Source organism: Phalacrocorax carbo, chromosome 4 (genome assembly GCF_963921805.1).
Source record: "Phalacrocorax carbo chromosome 4, bPhaCar2.1, whole genome shotgun sequence".
NCBI lineage: Eukaryota > Metazoa > Chordata > Aves > Suliformes > Phalacrocoracidae > Phalacrocorax > Phalacrocorax carbo.
Window position 1 is genome coordinate 56378304 of NC_087516.1, and position 23549 is coordinate 56401852.

Sequence of the window (23549 nt, forward strand, 5' to 3'; positions counted from 1 at the left end):
TACTGGCAGCTGTATTTTAAGTACATCCAATTTTCCAGAAAAATGGTGTAAGCAAAGATCTTTGGTTAGCAAAGCAGAAATGCTGCATGAACCACAACTTCATCAACAAATTTCAGAACGTCATTTCAGGGAGGCATGCACTGTTAAGAGAGCCCAGGTTTCTAAATGTCAAGACAACTAGACTTTAAAATAAGTTCACTTTCATAGTTTAAAACCAGAACAAACCATATCCAAACTACATATTCAAATTTTTATAAAAATTAAGGTTTAACATTTATTTTACATCTAGCTTTCCACATCCATGTGGGGACAAGGAATCAGAATGTACATAACTATAAGCAGTGCAAAAGTGGTGCCAGTGCGAAGTCACAGATGCACAATAAAGTGATAGTACAAGACTAGAGAAAATGAAGCAATGGATGTTAAGAATGGGGACAAAAAAAATCAAACAAGGAAAACTGTGAAGGAAGAGGGCAGGGAAGAGGAGAGCTGGATGTTTAATAATGCCCTTGTTGCTGCAAAGGTAAACTAATGGCACAAGACAATGTTTCTTGTAGAACAAAAATCCAATAGCAATGACTCTTTATTCACGTTTAGTCACCTGACATGAGGAAAGTGTCTGTTGCATTAAAATAGTCATCAATGTAAATGGCAGCATGGCCGAACAAGTCCTTTTCAATGTTAACGACATCCCACATAGTAAAGTCACTTCAACACAGCCTCATGACAATTCCCACATCAAAACAGTACTTTATTTTATATTTTTTTGCCTCATCATTACTCCCACATTAAGATCTTTCAGCTGTCAAGTGTACAAGGTGAAGAAAAAGGTTCTCAGTCAGCAAACACAGGTGCATCAGGAAGTATCTCCACAATACACCACTTCAGTTCTGCTGGGTCCCAAGTCCATCCTTGAACGCTGGGCTCCAGCACCAAGTGTAGCGCACTACCAAGGCTACACTACTATGTTAGCTTATTAATTCTACATACATCAGGCCGAACAATGTGTCAACCTGCAACAGACTGAGCATTATAACTGAATAATGGCAAAAGATTCACTCTATTGAACTTTACATCATTATTTGATGTTAAACAATGAGGCAAATCCCAACAGTATATACAAAAACCAGCTTTGCTTTTACAAAAGATTTTGTTTCCCATATTGATTAATCCAGGCAGCTAACTCATTGGTTTATGCAACTTTATTGAAGAAAATAAATCAGTTACTAGTAGAGCTATTAGTTGATCACTCATCCATTGACAACTTGCATCATTTATTCAGTGCTATATTAAACAGTGTTTTGGAAGACAGATTAACTAATAGCTCCAAGCCTCCTAACAAAATTTAAATGAATTACAAAAATGTTCTTAGACCCTATTTTGGAATACAAGGGATGTTTGACTTCCAATTTCCATTCTCTGTAAAACAAGAACTGGTCATTCCTTTATTGACATGCATAAGATACATCACATTTTCTGTTCTGCTGATGCTATAGATTCAGTACCAATTCTCCAGACACATCAGTTATGAGCAAAAGCATATAATAAAACCTCAGTTCTCTAACACTGGAAGGTTTGGAACAAGATGGATGTTGCTACAGCAATGTTACCTCTTTGATGGGAGAAAATTGAACATCCATCTCCCCTCCCCCCTTCGGGTGATATCTTCAGTATCTGTTAGAGCAGTGAGGAATGTTTGTTTTTAATCTCATAACCAAGTTAGAATGAAGACATTGGCCACATAATACACATGCTCCATTAAAAAAAAAATTCTGAATCTTGGGCAATTGTTCTTGTGTAACTACTTTACAGGTTCTAAAAGCAGTTATTGTCCAAAGCTGGAAGAACTAAAGTCTTCTCAGATGAGCATGTGCATGAATGGAAGGAGGTAAACAAAAAAATAATAAGATGAGGTCTGATAGGGGAGCAGCCGGATAAGAAAATCAAAAAAGGAACAGTAATTTAAAGTTTATTCCAGCTATAATGCAGGTTATTCTGACTTTAAGGTAGCATCACATGGCATACTTCTGAGTCCATTCCCGAGATATTCTGTTGTACCTGCAAACAAGAACAGGAATTGAACTACAGTGGCAGCATGAAAGTGACAATTTCCCAGAGTTAATCACAAAGTACCACTTTATCCCCATCTCCCTGTTCATCACACTAAGAGAAGACTCTTTCTATACTAGGTTGTACTTGAACTGAAAAAACAGAACAAATCTCTCCCTAGACTATCTAGGATGTTCTCAAATTTATATGAAACGCTTCAAACTCGAGACAAGCAGATCTGCTAGAAGTCTGTTGTGAAAAACTGAGGGGGAAAGGAACAGAGACTACTTGGGGTAGGAGAGGCAAGGGGAGCGTCTTGTTTAAATATTGTCCTTAAGTAAAGATTACAGAGTATCACATGCCATAAGTAAAGATTACTTGGTTAATAATATCACTGGATACAGAATGTCAAATTTCCCATTTTTGGGTAAAACAACACTAAACATTTCTTCACACTTAATATTCGCTTTCCACGTGAATATACTGCTCAAACCATTTTTAAAAAGGACATTAAAAGAATATTTAAGTACACTACTTCCACAGGAACTGAGCTGACAATTAGTTTATACTTAACTCCATGCTTGTCAGTAAGTTAATTTTCAACTATACAAGCAGAACATAATCCCCATACATTTTCCTACTTTATATGTAGAAGACAGGCACTGCTGAATAATAAAAAGTTGAAATTTGATTGTCTAAATTCATCCATGTCTATGCATGAGGTATCTACAGGGCATCACTTTTATCGAAATTCTGACAAAATTGGGGTAAATACTTACCAGAACAAGTTGACAAGCTGGCTCAGAACTTGGTAATTATTTTGTACTATCTTTTTTTTTTTTGGCCATGCAAGAGCAGTATCTGTGAGAAATAGTGACTAGCCGATACATTTCACACTAACCACAGATCAAGCTGTTAAATATCCGAGTTCAGTAACTGGTGCATCCATTATCTGTTAGTTAATCCAGTGCCTTAGAGCATGCAGCACCCAAGTGCTGACAAGTTTCCGTTTTGTTAAATGCACCATAATGTGCAGATATTCTTACCCTACAGCATAGCGTATTTCTCTGTCCACTCTCTTGCTAACCTATTGTACCTAATTGGACAAGTATATTTAGTATTAACATGTGTGTATATATATATAAAAGAACAAACAAGGTCTACTTCATGTAATTCTATCTGTGCAAAATGTTAAACATACATAAGGAAAAAAGGTTGTTTCAACACAGATAGGAAAACAAGTTATGAAGCCTTTTTTCAAGGGGAGCAACGAAAATTAAAGGCCAAGCTGCTACCAAAAGAAAGCATCAAAATAACAAAGCTGTTTCCTCAATATGAAGATCTGATTATGTTCTATTTATGCATGGTAAGCAAAAAACCAGGCAATACGTACTTTAAAATACTGCCACACGTGTGAAGACAGTCGTCTTCACCCACAACTTCAAAGATATGAATCCCCTTTGTTTTATGAAAAACAGGTACTACTTCGACACACAAGCTCTCTCTGTCCCAGGTTTTCACAAAAGGCTCGCTTTACACAACTGCTCTCTGACAACGCACTCTTATGAAGTTTATTAAAACATTAGTCTTCCGCAACTCTGTACTTACTTGTCTCTGTCTGTTTTATAGATACGTGCAATCTCTGGCACTAGTGGGTCATCTGGATTTGGATCACATAACAGTGAACAAATGGATAAGAGAACTGTTAAAAGAAAAAAAGAATTCTCAATAGCAAAACAGGACCAACAATCTCGGAAACAATGGAGCACCAATCTTGCATTAGCACAACGTTGGCACAGCCAAAAACCTAAAAAGGCTTTTCTTTATATACTGCCAAAATAAATTTGTAACCCACTCTCAATGAAAAGCTCAGAATGACTTAGAAGTTCGTAAGAACTATTTGTTTCCTATTTCCCAATACTTACAGCTGTCAGAAAGCACACACAAGAACAGCACTGTTGTTCCCTGCACTATGATGTAATGCAGCAGCCAACAAAAGCACGTTGTTATGTTTTTTGATGACCAGCATATTCTGTGGTTTTAATCACTAAAACTAGTTCAATTTTTTAAAAATCAGACTGAATTCTTTCTCTGTTGTATGTAAGGTAGCGATACCCAGGTCTGCACTGATAAAACTACATATATGTTGCAAAATAAAGAAGTAACACTGTTGTAGGCAGCTGTGAGGACTTCATCCTCTACGCTCACAGCGGCTTTGAAAGAAAAACAATAGCGACAACATTAAAATACTGGGAATCCATATTCAAATCACAAACCTACTTCTTGGACAGACAGGAATTACAAGTTCTATAGACAAAGAAGCACTTTGATGGAGCTTTTGAAGCCACAGTGACCAGTGGCTTTGAGGCAAAACAAAATTTGATCATCATGAAAACATTTGAGAATTAACTGTCATATACTATAGTAAAATGAGGAAAGCTACAAAGTTTCTATTGCAGCACAACATCAATTTATCCTGAAGTAGAATCAATAAGCTCAGTTCATGAAGTAATGTAATACGATGCCAGTGCACAGTGGCAGAAAGCAACACGTATCAATACTGTTTTCTTTTATTCGTCTGCCACAGACGTTTGCCAATATAACTGTGCATGCAATTCTAGACAGAATCAGTCACAAACTATGACGATTTCATTATTAAAAACTGACTTTAAATTAATATGCAAGTATCTACATGGACAGCTGCAAACAAGCAGTTTCTCAGCCTCAGCTCAAATACACCACCACAGGCCTGTTTCAGTCCAAATGCTGGCAGATTCCTCTGGGACCAAGCTAGTAAGCTCTGCTAAGAATACTGAAGCAAATAAGTGGCCAGACAAGGCCTTAAACAGTCATGCAGCAGAAGGTGTTAGAAAAAACAAATGCCCATTAAAAACGCGGTAATGTATCATTATCAAATTGGCAAAACACAGGCTAGAAAAAGTAAAGGAATTCAAGAGACAGGCAAGAACAAGATAATCAATGCTAAAAGCGCAGTATTCAACACAAGATAGAAACATTTCTCCTTCACAAAAGTTACCTTTAGAAATAGTTAAAGCAGGAGACCACTGTGATCTTAGAATATCAAGACAAATGCTGCCATTACTGTTAATATTTGGATGATAGATTCTTGTTGTAAATGCAACCTGCAACAAAAAAAAAAATTAAAGAGTGTGTTTCGGTCTTTGGCGACAATGACGTCACTCTTTCTTCTCAGTCAAGCTATCAGTCAACTCAATTTACTCTAAAACAAAAGGATTAAGCAGTTAAACTTCATCAAATTCATGGATATGCACCCAAGCCGCAACCTCTCAGTTTCCAATTACCAGACACTATTTCAAACAGAGAGGGCAAGCATGAGGCTGTGTTTTAGTCACAGGTGCCTGCATCACGATGAAGACACTCAACAGAAGTGCCTGAACCACGGTAGCACTTCTATCACAGAGCTGAAGAACTACAAACATTGCAGTCACTCCAAGCATGCACTTTCACATTGACTGAAAATTGGAAGACAATGCTAGTAGATGATAAAGCTACAAAAAAAGGAGCATATTTCATAATTACTGCCAAATTCTAACACATACCACCTTCACTGATTTTAGGCACTCAGCAAGTTAATCTCTATCCATAGCGTCACATTCCTATAGACCAACCCAAACAGCTACACTGTGATTCCTGAGAGTCCCCTCAGCAAGAATTCTATTACAGTAACACAAAGCTAATGAGTTTTCCTATCAATTAAGAGAAAAACAGAAGTAAAACCAAACACCATTCCAAGACATATAGGGCTTTGCTCCTAAAATATATGCTAACACACCCATTCTTGTGGTAGTCAGAGAGGGACCTAGCCATCTAATATACCATAAGAATGCGTGAAAAGAAGTGAGAACTTGACAATATTACAACACAGACACTGACAATTTGCCCTGTACTTGGTTCTTTAAAGTGCACTAATTTCACAAATGAGGAAGCAATACTTACCTTAGGTGGTTTGAAAGGGTAGTCTGTAGGAAAGTGAATTGTCAAGAAGAATACGCCACCCTGATATGGACTGTCATTCTGTTAAAGCAAACAAATAATTCTATTATAATCTTTAGGACTAGATATTACCAAAGATATTGTTTTTAAATAAAAGGAAAGGAAATTTGTTTAGACAACTGAACTGTTTAAACCTCCAATACAAGAGAGATGCAATTAAAATTCAGTTACTGCCTTCTAAAGTGAACAATATAGAACATATACAGGTTACTTTCTGGATGGACCTCTCCGAGCTAATGCTTCACAGAAAACAGCTTCTCTGACAATCCACTAAGAACTACTCGGCAAAAGCATCCAAAGGCCCCTGAGACAGCTCCAAGAAGTAATATTAAGAAAGCCAGAGTCCTGTCAGGTTAAAAAACCTCAAGTTCTGTGTTTGGAGCTTATTTGGTATGACCACCCAAGTTTACAGTGGCCCTGGACAACTCCCATTCCCTCCTAAGTTCTGTGATTGGCTTAGGCATTGCTCAGCCCAGCAGAAAACCTACAAATACACAGCTAACTCCTTGCTCCTTGCAAAAATACCCCCAAACAAAACCAAAACAACCCCACCACCACCTTACCAGCACCACCAACCAACCTACCAACCTATCAAGTGAATTCTTCCTTCTTTTCTGTATTAAAAATCCACTGTAATCTACTATGGAAGAGCATTTTTACATTTCCCTGTTTCAAGCAAACTACTCTGGGGATAATTCATTCAGGTGTTAACTACTAGCAGTAAAGCAACATGTGGAAGTAAAAAAGCCGATAGTAAGCAGAGAATAAATGGAGTTACTAGATAGGGATTGCTTACGCTACTAGTTACGAGAAGAAAATTAAATTCTGCAACACAAGACAGGGGAGTCAAACCTGAAAACCTGTAGGTCATACCCTATCTAACCTCTGCTGAAAACCTAGCAATCAAGATACAACCTCTTGTACTTGGTCAACAGATGCTACGAGAGAGGCCTTGAGGAGCAGGAAAGCAACCCTTTTACTGAGCATATTTTGGAGGTACTTTAGTGCTTACAGAAGCCCCTCTTACAATGTGTTAAACCACTGCAAGCTCTCTTATATCTATCTAAGAAAATCACAGCCTGTAATATATCCTATGGCAGAGGTGGAAGGCTAGACGATTGGTTCTACAACCCTCATCTGTTATTAAAGGCACTAAGCAACACCACAGGAGCACTAGAACTACTAACACCACACTTCTGTCAGGATATTGCCCAATCTTGAAACAGGAACGCAGAGCTTTTGACATCACAAAAACTGTATGAGAAAAAAGGAGCTGAACATTATTAAACCAGAAGGGGAAGCTAAAAATAATAATCCCAATTTAAATTCAACTGATGTTTAATACCTTATGACCACGCAGACACTAGCCATGCAAAATCATACTCAGTATAGTGCAGAACATTCCTTGCCATTTAAGCAGGAATATAGCTATTGAACAGTCTTATCTTTGTAAGGCACCTAGTTATAATCAATGAGGACCAGAAACCGTGGAATGGAGAGCCATTTTTCCAGTCAGGTGAACCTCTAATAAGCACATTTTCCACAGCTATCTCCTAAAACCACGCTTGTAGCTATATATAAAGTCAGGGCAAATTCAGCATCACTGATACTTAATTCCTACACTCTAGCCTCACCAGAAGCATCACGTTGTGGCTGCAGGTCTACTGGCATTCAATACTTGTCTTCTCAAGTTACAAAAGGTTTTGTTTTCTAAATATAAACAACCAGCCCTGAGAACTCCAGATGTCAAGTGTTTGCAGGTCACCATCTCAGTAAGGTAAAACATTTGCCTCCTTTAACAAGGAAAATGTCACATTCAGGTTTCAGATGCTTACTGAACAAGACTTTTTTTCCTCCCATCATAACCGGAACATCACATTTCAGTGTCTTTTTCCCTTCTACTCCTAAAAGTATTCAAGATCTCAGTACATGACATCAGAGCAAATAAGGATTCCCTGTTCTTTTCTAAGATCCACACAGAAGCATCCCAACTAACTCCTGATGCTGGGACCAGCTCCTAGCACGAAGTTCATGCTAAATTAAAACTTTAGAAAAAGTTAAGTGCAAACAAAGTTTCTAGATATTAAGTGATAATGCCTAGCATTGCTTTAGAGATAATTTCAACTGAAATATATGCCCTCATTAAACGTTCCAGCAATAAAATAATAAGACTGTTTTTTCACCCTCCATTTCCTGTTACTGTAAGGAGTATCTCTAGAACTAAAGCCTGATAATGGGAGCCAAAAAATAAATTAAAACAGAAAACCACAGAGTTTCCTCCTGAATAAGAACTACTAGTTTAATATTATGTCACAAGAATCAGAATACTTACAGGTCCCATAATTGTGGCTTGCCAATGAAACACTACAAAAGAAAAACTCTGCATTATTATCTATGCATGATATGCTTTGAGTTAGCAAAGCAAAACATAAAACTTAAGATTACTTACTGTCATCTCCAACAGGACCTGCTGAACACTGTGCTGGAGGATCACGGGCTAAGTCACTAAGTTCCTTTAGGAAAAAAAAAAGAAACAAAACTGTTCAGAGAAGGAACACTAATGAACTTGGTTATTTTCACTTCATGTCCAGCAAAAGCCTTTAACAGTTTTTTCCATATACAAACACAGAAGAATGTGCAGTAACCACTATCAGAACCACTAGACCAAAGTCAAAAATGTCTTTGTAAAAAGGCAATGACCACAAAAACCAGCTATGAAGGTAGACAGCTACAATGACTATGTTTTTCCAAATAAATATCACTACTGCAAAGACATCCCTGCTGAAGAAGGGGCAGAAAGAGCAGAATACAGCCTGAAGTGGGTAAAGTCTAACCACTTTCTGAACAAGATTTTCAAGGATTCAGTCTTAGCTATAGAAGCCTGAAGTAGGAAGAGAGAAAGCTATTGATGAGTCTTCATGAAACAGAAAGCACTATGTATGTAACACCTGATACTAAAATTCAGAACAGAAAGGAAAAGAAAAAGCCAACACAGAAACCTATTTTCATTTCCTCACTACCTCCAGCAGGGATATATCTTGCTTAGATTAAAGTAGACAGGAAAATTAAAGAGGCTGACAAGTGTTGGAATCAGGTAAAATATCTGTATTTTTTTTTAATTTTAAGCTTCACAAATAAGACAATTATACCTTTAAAATTCTGAATAACTGAGCTGTAGAAACAGTTCCCTCCCTCCCCCATTACAGAGGGGAAATGAAAACAGAAACTTCAGATAGAGGATTCCTCACATAGTATCAAGATTGCTGTGATGAATCAAAGAAGCTCAGCATTAATTTGTTTAAATGCTCCACAAGTTACTTGTTTGGACAGTGTCTTTAAAAATTAAATTTATACTTTCTGTTCAAGTATAACAGATACCTTCCCTCTTCCCTGCTCTCTTTTGAATCTAAAAATGGCTTCAGGAGCTTCTATAAATCTGCACTTGTCAAGGCATCTAGAAGTCATGAGAGAAGGGAAAACCTTCAGTCCCTCTCCCATATATTAAGAGTTGCACAGAAGTTATTTTGCTACAAGTCTATACAAGCCATTAAACCAAGAACTTTCCATTACTTTGTCAGCCATTTAAGAAACCCAGGCATACATACATATGTTTGTGTATATGTACACATGTATATTTGGACCAGACAGCTAACTGTTTTGCCTGGGAAGATCCTCATGTACATCCTCTAAGTTTCACAAATGCTGCAGTTGATAATAATTTAGTAGTATAACCCAACCCAAAATGGGGAAAAACCAGTTACATTCCCTGCAACTTAAACACCTTGTTCTTGGTAAGACCACAGCTCATGCAAACACAGGGAGCACACTAGTTCAACGTGTAGAAGTCCATACATAACTCCCCCCCCCAAACCCCAAACCACCAAGAAACCTCAGTCCCCCATTTCCCCCTGCTGACACGTTAATTTTGATGAACTTTCCAATTAACCAGATTTCAGTTTTACACTGGCATCAAACTGTTTTGTAAAATGGAACTGTATCAGTTTTGAGAAGCAACGGTACAATGAAGTTAATATTACGGTTCATTTCACTGCTGCTGTTATTCAGAAGTGTGGGCAACAGCTCTTTCCAGACCATCACAGTAAATCCATTTAGAGTGCATTTCTCTATGCTCCCCAGTTATTATTGGCAGGCCTTGTGATAGACTTTTCCATTAAATATCATTTATTATGTCCATATGTTGTTCAGCACCCTCCAGAAAAATTTGCTAAGTTAGATTTATATTATCCATGTGAAGGCAAACAAGAAATGTAAAATAACCTTCAGATAGAAGCTTTTTTTAATTTTCAGGGTAGTTGTTGTCGTCGTCCCGTCCCCGTCCCCCCATTTTTCCCATTTCCCAAATACAGCAGGTTTTGTTAATCAGGCTTATTTCTCATCTATTTTCAAGTTCTCAGAATGATCAATCATTTCCAAAATCTGAGCAAGAGATAGATATTTTGTCATTTAAAATAAATTGTAGCAATAGAATAAGCAGAAAGACAAAAATGTTACTACTTTAATGTAGTTGTGTAGTTATTCCTAGATTATTTGATTTAGTTAGGGAAAAAGATCAGATCCTATTTTTTAAAACTATTACAGGGACTAAACTATGAAAAGGCTCTTCCTACATTTTATGAAAGTTAAAAATAAGTAGCATGAAGACAAGGACAAGAAAAGATCAGCATAAAGAGGACTGTCAGAGGTACGTGCATTAAACTAGAGAGTTCTTCAAAAGGTACTACTATCTTCAGAGAAACAAGAAATCAGTACTCAAGATAAAAATAAGGTATTCTAACACAGTAGGAGAATTAGATTACATCAATAATTCAACTAGGAAAAGCAAATATAAGGAGGATTGCAAATGTAGACAAATACTTAATACAGTATGTTCTGGTGAAATATTTGTGCAAAAAACCTTTATAGTAACATTAAGAATAATTTACAAGCTGAAACGTGAGTTTTAATATTCCATTCTCCAGACATTTCAACATACACATCCATACTGAGCTATCCTTTCAAGCCACTTGAACTGTTCTAGAGAACAAGCAGTGATTTTCATAAGCTAAAGGACTGAAGTTTTGTATGGCCCAAAACACTTCAGTAAAACCCTAATTGTGCTGAACAAAGCATTTCAAAACACAGAGAAAGGAACACATGATACACCACTTAGCATTTCAACCTCAGAGCAAGTAATTTACCCACTAAATTCAGAAAGAAAAAAAACCTGAGGTGGCCCACATTCTTGTATTTGCTTCTTTTAGGTACTATGGTCAGAAGAGTAAAGTTTGTAGTAAAGCTGTTTGCTTCAGCAGTGTGCAAAGTGTTGTGGAAGAACTTGGGCAAACATGAAAAACACTGCAAGCTCTGCCTGCTTACAGCAGCATCAGACCTATTCTGCCTCCCTGTTATGTGTGCGACACTTCACATCTACACAAAAGGAGAGACACTTTTTGCAACAAGGGAGCGGAAAATTCTGTGTAACTTTAAAAATGCCTCCTTCTGAAAGCTACAGCCCTGCTGAATCCAACAAGCAAACTGGAATAACTGGAAACTAAACAAGCAGAGACACATGGGCTGTGATATCTGGAGCACAGTTGAAGTATTTCATTCAAGGAAAGGGAGGAGCTTTTTTTTTTCCAAGCTTCCCATTCAACAGCAAAACACAAATTGACCTTCCTTCTCAGCTTAGCAATCAAAAGCAACTATTCTGTAACAGGAAAATATTTGATCTGAAATATATTTCTGACATCAAAACTAAGTTTCATCATTTCCATGAGATGACAAAAAAAAGTTCGAAGGAATTAGCTTGTAATTGTTCCCCTGCTTTCACCCATTTCTCACCAAGAAGGTAAAGACTGTGTTAAGTTTCATTTTACAAAGCAGAGTTTAGCTACTATTTTAGAATTAAAAAACGTTCCCAAGCACGGTTCTGTAAAATTTCTATGTATAAGGATTTTATGCTTCTCATATTTCTTCTGCTGCAATACTTACTATCTGCAACTTTGCTTCTTTTTGTTTACATTCAATTTCAGTAGTGCATTCCTTTGCCAAGTGGTGCTAAGCTACGTTCCAAACTTCCTTAAAAATTCCCAAAGTAGAGCCCATATTTTCCTGGCATCAGCTGCTATAGTTCTTCTCTTTAGCAGTGGCTTAAGAAAAAAAAAATTCTCAAGGATCAAATTCCAAAGACTTTATATAGAAACAATAAGTCAAATTTGGTTCAGAGCGATGTGTTATATGCCTATCGGAAAGGATTAGTCTTGAATTACAGCCGTGACTAGCAGTCTCTGGCACTGCCAGAGGTTTCCGGTATAGCTCCAGCATATCACCATTTCTGTGTCCCAGTTTCCAAATATAAAGTTGTGATAGTTCCTACCTCTCCACAAGGATGATTAGTCACTTTGCATTTTACAGATTTAAACGCTGTTTAAGGATTAAGCGCCAGTGCTGCTGTTAGAGGACAACAGCAATGTAACACATAGAAGCAGTACATGTACAATTTTGCGACAGAGTTTTGGAAAACAGAGATAACTGGAAAAACAGCAACAGTACCTGTCACTGCAACAGACAGACCTGCCTTAACCAAATTCAGCAGCATGGTCTTCTGCCAGTTTCACATTAAGTCTGTGGCAAGATGTAGTTTTATTGGTGAAACAGCCCCGTTCTTAATCTTCTCTCCTCTCTTTCTCTATAAATTCATCAAAAAGCTAACAAGAATATAAACCAGTATTTTCAAGAAAAAAAATGCTTATAAAAGCTAACTAATCTGCTTGCTTTGCACCAATAGAATCATAACTAACACAGACAATACAGCTTATGCTTCAAGTGATGATCCAAAACACGGACATGTGAGTGTGAATGCAGGACTACGATCCTATTAAACCACAAAAGTGTCTTTTTTGACAGAAAAGCTAAAAACCCCACAAACAATTCCTCTCTAGCAGCTATTTAAAACGTTTCAGAGGTCATTCAAAGGATGAAGAAAATTTAAAGAATGACAAAGGAGGCCTCATCCCAATATGCACCAGCAGGACAGTGAAGGAAAATATTTAAGGGAACTGGTTGCTTTTCTCACAGAAGCTTTCAGGTCTCAGCAAATTCAGTACGAAATGACAGCCTGATGCCTGCCAAGCTGCCTTCTTGCAAGGTACCAAGTAGAGCAGCATCAATGTCGGCTCCTTCTCTTCCCATTTGTCAGAATTCATACTCCCTGTGGCACAACTGCTACATTTTTCTAGTTTAAGCTGGAAATAGCCAGGGCTTACTTTTAATGATAGTAGCAGCTGACTTAAATACAGAGTGGCAGAAGATCACTAATTTTCCCCCACAGGCATAAAGTCACAGTGAGATTTAATATTGGTTTGTAACACAATTATTTGTTAAAAACATATATTGCAGCTTTCTGGTTTGCAATGAAGAAAGCATAACAGAAAAAATGGGGTTAATTTGCTTTAAGCTTCCAGACAATAACTCGTTCTACCTTGCAGGGCATGAAAGGTGACATGCTAAAGTTTAAATTAAAAAAAAAGTAAAAGAAAAAAGAATGAACACTTAAGCCAAGCAAAAAACATTTATTAATTTGAGTGCTTGTCTAATGTTATCTGTGCCAAACAGGATAATTCAAACTCTAAACATCCAAAAATTCATCACTGCATTAGTCTTACTCATTAGCTCACAGCTGAAAACAGCTTTAAAAAAAGAAGGAAGGATTGGACACAGCTATAAAGGGAGGGGAAGAACATTTAAGCCTGTTTGAAGATTAAGAAGTGTCAACCAGCAAAGAACTACTGCCTCATCCCACACACCTGCATTTGCAACATTAGTTTCAGCATGAAGATTAATTACCCCTGGAAGCAGAAAATAACAGTTTGAAAGAACCCTGAATGTCGATTTCTAAGCTGAATAAGAAAGCAATGGCACAATGCACATCACAAGACAAGTGTAACCAGCAGAAAATTAACAGTTTCAAACAAGCTGGCCTTTTGGCTAACACTTAATAAATGGACAAATACAATGTATAATGACAGGGCATAGCACAGAAAGAGGTAGGTTCCTGTTTGTTTGTTGTATTTTTTTTTTAAAGACATTAGAGCAAATATGCAGAGAAAACACATGAAGAGCAGTTACAGAAAACAGTGAGGGCTAAACAGCACAGACTGTGAGAAACCCAAAACAAAAGACGGAAAGTGATCATTGTGATTGTCCCTATCTTGATTATTCTGCTTGTTCTCTTTTCCATGGTTCTCCTTTCTCAAGCTTTTAGCACTAAATTTTTCAGGCTACACATGGCATGTTGTTTGTACAATGTCTAGCAACAATATCATAATGGTATATTAAAAAACATAGACATATTCATGTTTTAAGCCTTGCACTCAAGGAAGGAAATGCCAGACTGCTGTGCAACTGTAATTAAGTCATTTGTGTGCCTGGACTGTGATACAAACTACTCAGATGACTACGTACTATCTTTTAAAAAACCTACCTTTCAGTACAAAACCCCTTTGTGAATGAGACTATTGTCTACAGCTCTTCTCATCTGTTCTGAAATTTGGAAAGCGTACAACACAGGTAATGGGTTTTGGCAAATTTCAGAGCTACCACAGCTGAAATGGCTCTTCAATGTATTCCAACCTTTCGCAGAGGTCACCCCTTGCTGGACAGATCCGACTGGAAAAGGAGCTCAGTTACCAGCTTTGCTTTCCTGGTCGCTTACTAAAGGCGTTCAGAACAAACTTTAAAAAAAGGTGGCAACTACGCTCCTGTCACTGTGCTTTGAACTCAAAGGTATGGCTTGTTTTCCCCAAAGCAATCAAAACCCACAGCAGCTGTCTCACTCAAGATGAAGCAAATCTGACTGCTTGACACCCATCAATTCTGAGGTATTGTAACAATTACCATTACCTGAAAATAACAGAGCTATTAGAACGCATATGCTCAGTGTAGGATGGGAGCTGTGCATGTTGACTGAAGTATGTTGAAGGGAAAAGTGTGAAGTACTGGTTAACTACCTATCCATTCAATGATAAATTTTAGTTCTGGCATTTCCAAACTTGTGAATATTGGATGCTGAAACTTAGCATACTTCTCACTTGGAGGTTTTTCCTGCGAGAACCACACTGATCTTTGGTTCTGTAAGCCAGGACTACAACACAGCCCTCAGAGAAGGTGGTAACTAGTGTAAACGGGCCACAAGAGAAGCAGCAAGATGCATCTAGCTAAATGGAACAGAATGACTGGGAAACAAAGGGAGAGGTTAAATTCAATATAGACAAATGTGAAGTGATGCACTTGGGAAGAAATTTACATTTAAAGTAAGGCACTCTGGCCTGATGGCTACCACTCAGGAATGAGATTTTGGCATTGTGGTACACAATTTCACACAAATGCTTGCTTAACACGCATTAGACACTGGGGTTTGGCAGCATTACGGGACAGCCTTCCAACACACTGCCCCACAGCTCGTCAAGGACGCAGTGACATACAGCGGAACCGCAGCCACCAGCATGTGGCACATCAACCAGAAGCAGCATCTGTATACGCACTGGACCTGAGGTGACAGAGGCCTCCTAGAGTTTACCAAGCTTAAACAAACAACAGCTTTGGGGACTGGTAGCATACAGAAGAAGTTTTTTGTAGAAATCAAGCGGCCTTAACTGGGCACTTAACTAAGTCTGCACTTCCTGAACAAAGGCACAAGAATTCTCCATGTTCTCAAGGAAATGTATGGGAAGGAAGATCGTTAATAGAAAGTTATCAAATTAATATCCCAACAAAAACACCATATCTGTAATTAGTGTAGCGAATTCATTGTTTAGATGTAGTCTGAAACATTGTTCTGAAATTTCTTTATTTAACCTAATGAACTCTGAAAATCAGCTCTTCTTTTAAAAAGCCATCTTGACTTTTACCAGTCCATATTTTGGATGAATCCAAAGACACACGTGAAAGCTATTGCAATATACTGTACAGGTATATTCTATGAACACAACTATGTGGCGGTGATTATGCTAGCTTATCTACAGCTGTACAATTACCCTATATTATGCTGTTGTATGTAACTGCCCCTCATAATGGTTCTGTTTTGAGCAGCCGGTGGTAGAGATGCAAAACTAGGGGCCTGCCTACAGGATTAGGTACAGTTACACACAAAATCAGCTCACACTGAGCCAACAGAGAGTAACAAAGCAAAAAAAAAAATCAAAACCTGTTTCTGGACTGCAGCCGCTCTTACAGTTGAGTTCTACCGCAGCTATCTAAAGAACATTGATGTCTACAAGGGTCTTTAAAAAGCTAAAAAAAAACAAAACAAACAAAAGCATGACAAAGGAAAGTGTTTAAAGCATATTTATGGACAGACTGCAACCTGATTTAGGGGAATGGAAGGGGGCCATTGCTCATCTGGCAAATTGTCATTCAGGAGATTCTCCTATATTATTCAAGGCAAGAAGTTAAAACTAAGACTAAAAGGAAAAACAATTCTCTACATCAGATAACTGCAGACTTGATCTGGCATTATTACTCAACCAGGCCAGCAAAGGTTGGGAAATATTGCCTTAGAGCAGGACACTCATATTTCTTAGGAACCTAAAGAGCTCTTGGAAGAGCTCACGGAAGTGATGAGCACCTGGCCAATCTAACTCCAGGTTACAGAGAAAGCTTACTAAAAGTAAACTGAGCACTTAACACAATCCTCATTCCCTCCATCAGGAGGACCTAAAGCATTTTAGCATCTGCACTCAGTTCAGCTTGCAACTCTGGTGTCCAGATGCTTGTGGAAAGGATTAAACATTCATCTCCTCCTTTTTTTTACTGGGCCCTAACATTTGCAAAGCAGTCTGCAATCTTCCCCTCTTGCTTTCTTAAAAGCAGAATAAAAAAACCATCACAATTGCACTGGAAAAAACTGCAGGAGATCTTGAAGACTCTAGCGTATCACACATCTCAAAGTAATGAGGTTCAGAACAATGGCTTCCTTTACATAAAATTTCAATACTGAAGTTTACTGTTGGTAAGAAGGCTCTGAACAATGTTTAAGCAAAATAAAATTTAAAAATCCCCTCTATTTAGCTTTCAGTCCTGAATCCTGCAATACTCTCTCTGGCTCACTTTTCAGTATTAAACCTTGTCTACATCCAAGTGTTTTACGAAGAGTTGCCAAAGGCATAAACACAAACTTAAACTTGTGAATGTAATTTTAACTAATTTTTTTTGCACGGCTTCCCCAACACAACCTACCACATTTAATGTACCAGATCAGTGCCCCATAAAAAGTCCACTGAAGAGAAGGTTGTTTTTTTTTTAAAAAACTCCTGTACTTTCCATTTGGAGTTTGAGGTGTTAAAGTTAGGTTCAAGAAGTTTACAAAACTGTCCAGCACGTGCAGCTCACCACAGTTTAAGGCCATCTTCTGATAAGCCCAACTTGACAAAAAGCAGCTGCATATAAAAATGCACTGACTGCAATCATATACGTTCCCACCACTCCTTTCATTTCTTACCCCAATTTTTTTCCTGCACGTTATACTGTCAGGTTACTACATCACATTAGTCAGAGGAGAAAATGCATGCCTGCAACTCAGCCTTTTCAATGTTAAGCTACAGCATCTTAGCCTAAACTATCTAGAAAAGTCAGCTTATACTGAGATACCAGACCTAATGCTGAAGTGCAGACCACACGTTCCCATCTGCCAGCTCTGATGCACAGGGGAGGGACCTATACAAGAACACAGGGCAGACAGTTAAAGTGGCAAAACCTTAACATTTGCAACAGAAAGATTTATCAGAGATCGTGTATCAATGCCCTAATCTGAATTACAAAAAAGCTCTACCACCCTTTCCCACTCCTCCTTACCAGCTGTCACTTGACATCTTGGACAAGGTTAAGAACCTCCATCCTCTCTCTTTCCTTCAACAGTTCAACCCAGCGGATGCAGAGAAAACATCCATGGGTAAGGGATGATGCCAGGCTAGAGGCGGCCTCCACAAGGAACAGAGATGCCTTTGGCAACAGGCAGTTTACTGCTCTGTCTTCAACAGCTGCTACTTACAGCTGTTTACATCCTTCCCCCCTCCTTTACCCATTAATGTGGGAGCGCAAAGGAAGGCATTAGTGCTTCAGAGCTGGTTACAGACTGGGGAGGCGGTTGAAGGGAGCTCATTCTACGGAGTTCTGCATCAGCTCTTCTGTAGAAGAAACTCATGCAGGGAATAATAGCAAAAGTATTGGCTTACTTTCAAAACCAGATCTTTAAAAGCTGGAATGATCGTAAAGAAAATATTGGCTGGACAATCTTTTTACTCTGTACTTTATCCCACCCAAATCCTTAACGTACTGGAGAACTCTGTTTTTAAGGTATGCAAGAAGTACCCATCTAATGGAATATTGACCTCTGAAGTTCTCTAAATCACTTAAGTGAGATTACAATCCCCTTCTCCCCCCAGTCCAACGCACACGTTTAAAGATCTATGTTGACTGGGAACTTTTTTCACAAGCAGAATGCCCAATTAACAGGAGAAATCTTTAAGTTACCTTAGCCCAAACTTTCTAGTTAAGTTAAGCTTCAATTTTCCTCTCTCATAAAAAGTAACCATTCTTCAAACATGTCCAAGACCTTAATATTAAAAGCTGGGCTTGAACAGGGGTACCAAACCTACCCAATTAAGGAAGCATTATGTCCATTTTAATGATATTAATTTCACTGTATAAATGTCACTTCTGACTATTCGGATAAGCTAAATGTTAAACAGAATTTAAGTGATGACAGCTTTCAGCTGATGCTGAATAATTTTATTCTTACTTTAAAAAAAACCCACTGAAGTTCTTTGATACCGATGCTTCCCAAACTCCACTACGGGAATCTCATGATTTATAATCAACCACTGCCTTCTGGCTCAACATGACCCTTCTAACCACTGAGTGCCACAGTTGCACTGCATTAGCTACTTCAGGCAGGACCTAGTCTACCCCTGGATACTCAAAATAGTTCAAAAGGTGAATTAACTGAAGTAAAAAAAGAGAATTCAATACACACAGAGAGCATTCACAAAGGTTTAAAGCATTTTAACTAAGCTTGCATCAACTGCATTTCATTAGCTAGTTAATCTTAACTTTCTGAGCCCCTAAACAGACAAATCCAGACTTCTATCTTGACATTCATTCAAAGCATATAATCAATCACGTAACTTCAAGTTATTAACTATTTTGAATAAGGCCAGCAAACAAAATCCAAGACTGCCTGCAAAAATGAAGTATCCTAGGTTTCACCTAGAGAAGAAAACGTAATTCCAAACAGCTTTTTCTAGTTATGCTAATTTTAAAAAAAATTTCATAAGCTCAAAAGAAAAGAGTAGCAGTTTAAAACAAAAGTAATATGTAGGCTTTCTAACACTTTAACTGAATCATCTCTAGAAAAGCTACACCTGTGGTTAAACTAATGCAGATTCCATGCTGCCTTCATTGCTGCATATTACATCCAATCTCTGAAAATGTTATGGATATTTCCATATTAGGGTTGTTAGCATTTCTTACTATGAGCATCTGGAGGAGTGGGGTTAAAGTTGCAATTAGTTATACATCTAGGAACAGCGCTGGAGGCTGTAGCCTTGAGGAAATACTTATTAAGTCTCCAGTCCACCATTGTCAATGGAAGCCTTCTATGTGTACTTAAGCAGCAATAAATGGTTTTGCCACCTTCTGCCTTTAGCTTCCAGGATGCCAATTCCACTTAAGATTTTCTAATAAAATACACCAACATAATGGTGCTGGCTTGTGCTACCCTTAACCAAATGGACATAAAACACAGCAGGCACACTTTTTCGTTAGGATTTCACAGACAAGACACTTCACATATCTCCTGTATTAATTCTATTTTAGCCTACCAAGATTGTCACTTAGGCCTTTTATACCACCTTGCTTTAACAGATGTGTATAGCAGTGATAAAGTGGATGTATATCAATGATGTAACGTTCCCAAGCATCCTCAATTTTGCACATTCCCCATTCCCTACTCCTACATAAGTGTTTCCCCACTACCAGACCATCATCATTTGAACCGGAAGCGCCAACGTGCCGCAGCAATTACGGGGCGTGCATTTAGCAGGTAGCACTCAACACTTCAGACCCAGACGATGTGCCACAAGCACGTGTCAAGCGTTTAGATACAAACTCATAAATCAACACAAGTTTGTTCCTCTGTGACAATTTGAGGAAAATCTCATCCTCAGGAAAGGAAACAGTTAAAATTAAGATGTAGGTTCACATTATTCCGTGGCAAAAAGCACTCACTTGTAATAAAATGAGTGCCACTCTTGTGCAAAGCAAGCGTATCAATACAAGCAGAGTTTTGCCAATCAAAGGCAGGCTACCCTCAGGGCAGATGGCACAGATACGACGATGAGCTCCAGCATAACATAACCTTTCCGGGACTGGCTCTGTATGTGACAACTACCTCAGTTTGAAGAGATCTTTATAAAGGGTGCTCCAGAAGTAGATAACCCAACACATAACACAGGAATACTCTTGTACTTTCACTCCCAAGCCAAAAGCAGAATTTGCCAGTTAAGTTTTGAGAAGGGGTTGCTGCTTTCTGAACATGTAACATACTTCAGATTAAGTTTACACACACTAACACAGTCTGAAAGTCTGATTTACCCAAAATAATAATTTTATTTTGCTTGATACGTCAAGTCCACAAAGAGGAGGGGTTGGCCAAACAGACCGAAAATACCTTCGCTGGTGCATATGAGATGTCATCTGCTGCAGGAGACAATGAATTCTAGCCCTGACAGGTAATACCACAAGTCAGACTAAATCAGCTACGTGTGATTACAATGTTCTGAGGTCCTGGTCTCTCTTTAGCCTGTTCTGATCTAGTGCCAACAACGTACTACAAGGAAGCAGAGTTTCAAGGTCTGATCTGTGACCTTACGATTGGAAGACAGGGGATCCCAGCTCACCGGTGACAGAGTGCCATTCCCTGACTTTTCCGGTTGGCAAGATCAGAATCTAAATTCACAACCACCCTGTTACAAAATTGGCCCTGCTATTTTTGGATTTCAGCCTCAATCCCAGTAAACATTCATATTGGAAACCATGCTTGGTAAGAAAGCAAGTTGCAAGCAACGGTTTCAGTCTAGCAAAACATCACTTTCCAGGTTGACAAACAGAAAAATCAAAACTGTAAACACTATGTGAATTTGGAAGTGCATCTCATAGCATGGTGTGATTAAATTGATTAAAAATAGCACCCTTAAAAAACCTCAACACTCAACCAAAAAACAAAACCAACAAAAAAAACAAAACCAAAAAAAGAACCTTAACCCAACTGCCTCACCAATCCTGAACACCAGCACTGGGCAAAGGAAGAAGCTTACTACTACACAGTGCCATAGAGCGTAAGGACCAACACAGGCCAAAACCCTGAAGTCAAAGAGATGACTTATTTGTTCAAGAGTCATGCTGAATCGTTTTAAGGTTTTGACCAGATTACTGCATAAGTGGGGGTTCGCCTCGGTTTATATTTGACAATAAATTCTTACCTGCAGCACCTGGATGTGTTTCATAAGCATGAGTTGATGACAAAGCATACCAGGGAGTATCCTAGCTGTGTTTCAGCTCAAATGATATCATCCACTAATACCGGGGAACAAGTTCTGATGGCAGATTCAAAAGGAATTGTTTTGAAATTCTTGTGAGAGCGTAGCCGTAATTCGAAGACGATTCATTTAGCTAGCACTAATCCGGAACAGATTGAAAATTGTCAGGGATAACAGAGCTATCCCTTCGCTGACAAGTTTTAAATAATCTCGTTTTGACTTAAATATGCCCACAAGCACTGCTAAAGAGACGTGAAACTGCAGTAAGGCTAATAGGTGGCAGACTCGATCGACCGTCTATAAAAGGTGTTTTGTGTGGCGAAGTTTAGCTTTCGCCGATTTCAGGACACGCTGACTTTCTGCCATCTTGGCAGGCTGCGAGATGACCAAGAAACTCCTCTCAGCTCTTGAAATACGTAAGTACTCCACGTAGCTCGCGTAGGAGCACAGACCGACAGCGACTTCCCGGTAACGCCACTGCGCTCCCATCGCTTTTGCAATTACAACCCAGCAATTCCCAAACCCGGAGCGCTGCCGCCGAGAAACCCTGAAGTTGGCGGTGTGCAACCTCACGTCGGGAGCCCTTCTTCGCTGGGAGAGGGGTTGGTTTTTGTGAAGAAGGGAAAAAAAAAACCAACAACAACAACAAACCAAAAACCATCCCAAACTTTCATCACCTCGGCATTTTTTCCGAGTTAGCCGCGAAGTTACTCCACCCGGCTCCGATTGTGCAACGGGGAGGCGGCGGCGCGCTGCGCGCTCCCGCCCGGCGCGGGGGGCGAGGCGAGGCGAGGCGGCGGGCCATCCCCGGCGGCGGCGGCGGGGCCCAGCCGGCCCCGGGACGGAGCCGGGGCGCGGGAGGATGGCACCGCGGCGGCGGCTGCTCCGGAGCCGGCGGGAGCGCGGACGTGCGTGTGTGACTGTGTCATGTTATTGCAGAAAGCGAGAGATCCCGGAAAGAGCCCGAACTAGGCGAACCCGCCGCCATCTTACAATGCGGGAAAGAAGTTGCACGCCAGAGGGGAGAGACCGGCCCGAAAGGCCGGCTGCCCGCCCCGGCGAGGGCCGCCACCGGACCCAAAGCCCTCCCGGCACACACGTTACCGGCACCACCCGGGCCGGCCAGCGGCCGAGGGGCAGCGGCGGCGACGCCACCGCCGCGCCGGGGTGGCTCCAGGTTGCGCTGACATTTGAACGTCCCCAGGATCTGCCGCTCCCCGCCCGCGGGCCGAGCCCCGGTCGAACCCCCCCCCTCCCGCCCTCCGGGGTCCCAGCCGACCTCCGAGGTCCCGGGCCTAGGCCTGGGGAGAGCGGCCCCACCGCCCCCGAGCCGGGCCGGGCCGGGCCGCGGCCTCGCCGGAAGGAGCCGGCGGCTGCCCGGCCTCGTTCCGCCGGCCTACCGCCTCCCCCTTGCCCACCCCGCCGGGCCGGCGCCCCCGCGGAGCCGGGCCCCCCTCCTCCCGCGGCGGCCGCGAGGGAGAAAACCAAACCAACCCAAAAATAAAAAAAAAAAAAAAAAGGCCGAAGCGGGGAAGAAGGGGGGGGCGGGGGGCAGGCGGAGGAGGAGCCGCAGCGCTCACCTTGTTGATGCGTTTCAGCGCCATTGTGTGCGAGTGCCGCCGCCGCCGGGCCCGTCTGTGCGCCGCGGTGACTCCGCGCTCCGCTCGCGCCGAGGGGGGGCCGGGAGGGAGGGAGCAAGCGAGGAGGAGGAGGAGGAGGCGGCGGTGGGGGAGGAAGGCGGAGAGGGGGGAGGGGGCAGCTGCGTTTCTCCTTCCTCCGGAAACAGCCGAGGGGGGCGCCCGACCGGAGCGCGGTGGCCGCCCGGAGCCCTGCCTGCCTGCCTGCGGGCGGCGGGGCCGTGTGCCGGGGAGG

General features: G+C 40.4%; 1 protein-coding gene across 2 annotated transcripts; it reads right to left on the minus strand.

Moving 5' to 3' along the window:
- Positions 1 to 565: 565 nt before the first annotated feature.
- On the minus strand, positions 566 to 23516 carry UBE2D3 (ubiquitin conjugating enzyme E2 D3). 2 transcript variants are annotated; one of them, XM_064450038.1, is made up of 7 exons: positions 23258 to 23516; positions 8534 to 8597; positions 8417 to 8448; positions 6028 to 6105; positions 5087 to 5192; positions 3658 to 3751; positions 566 to 2058 (listed from the first exon to the last, which is right to left on the minus strand). In XM_064450038.1, the coding sequence occupies exons 1-7, from the start codon at positions 23279 to 23281 to the stop codon at positions 2013 to 2015; spliced, it is 444 nt and encodes a 147-aa protein (XP_064306108.1). In that variant the 5' UTR covers positions 23282 to 23516; the 3' UTR covers positions 566 to 2012. The 2 variants fall into 2 exon arrangements, with proteins under 2 accessions (XP_064306108.1, XP_064306109.1); XM_064450039.1 differs by lacking the exon at positions 23258 to 23516 and adding an exon at positions 3096 to 3145.
- Between the last annotated feature and the right edge of the window lie 33 nt (positions 23517 to 23549).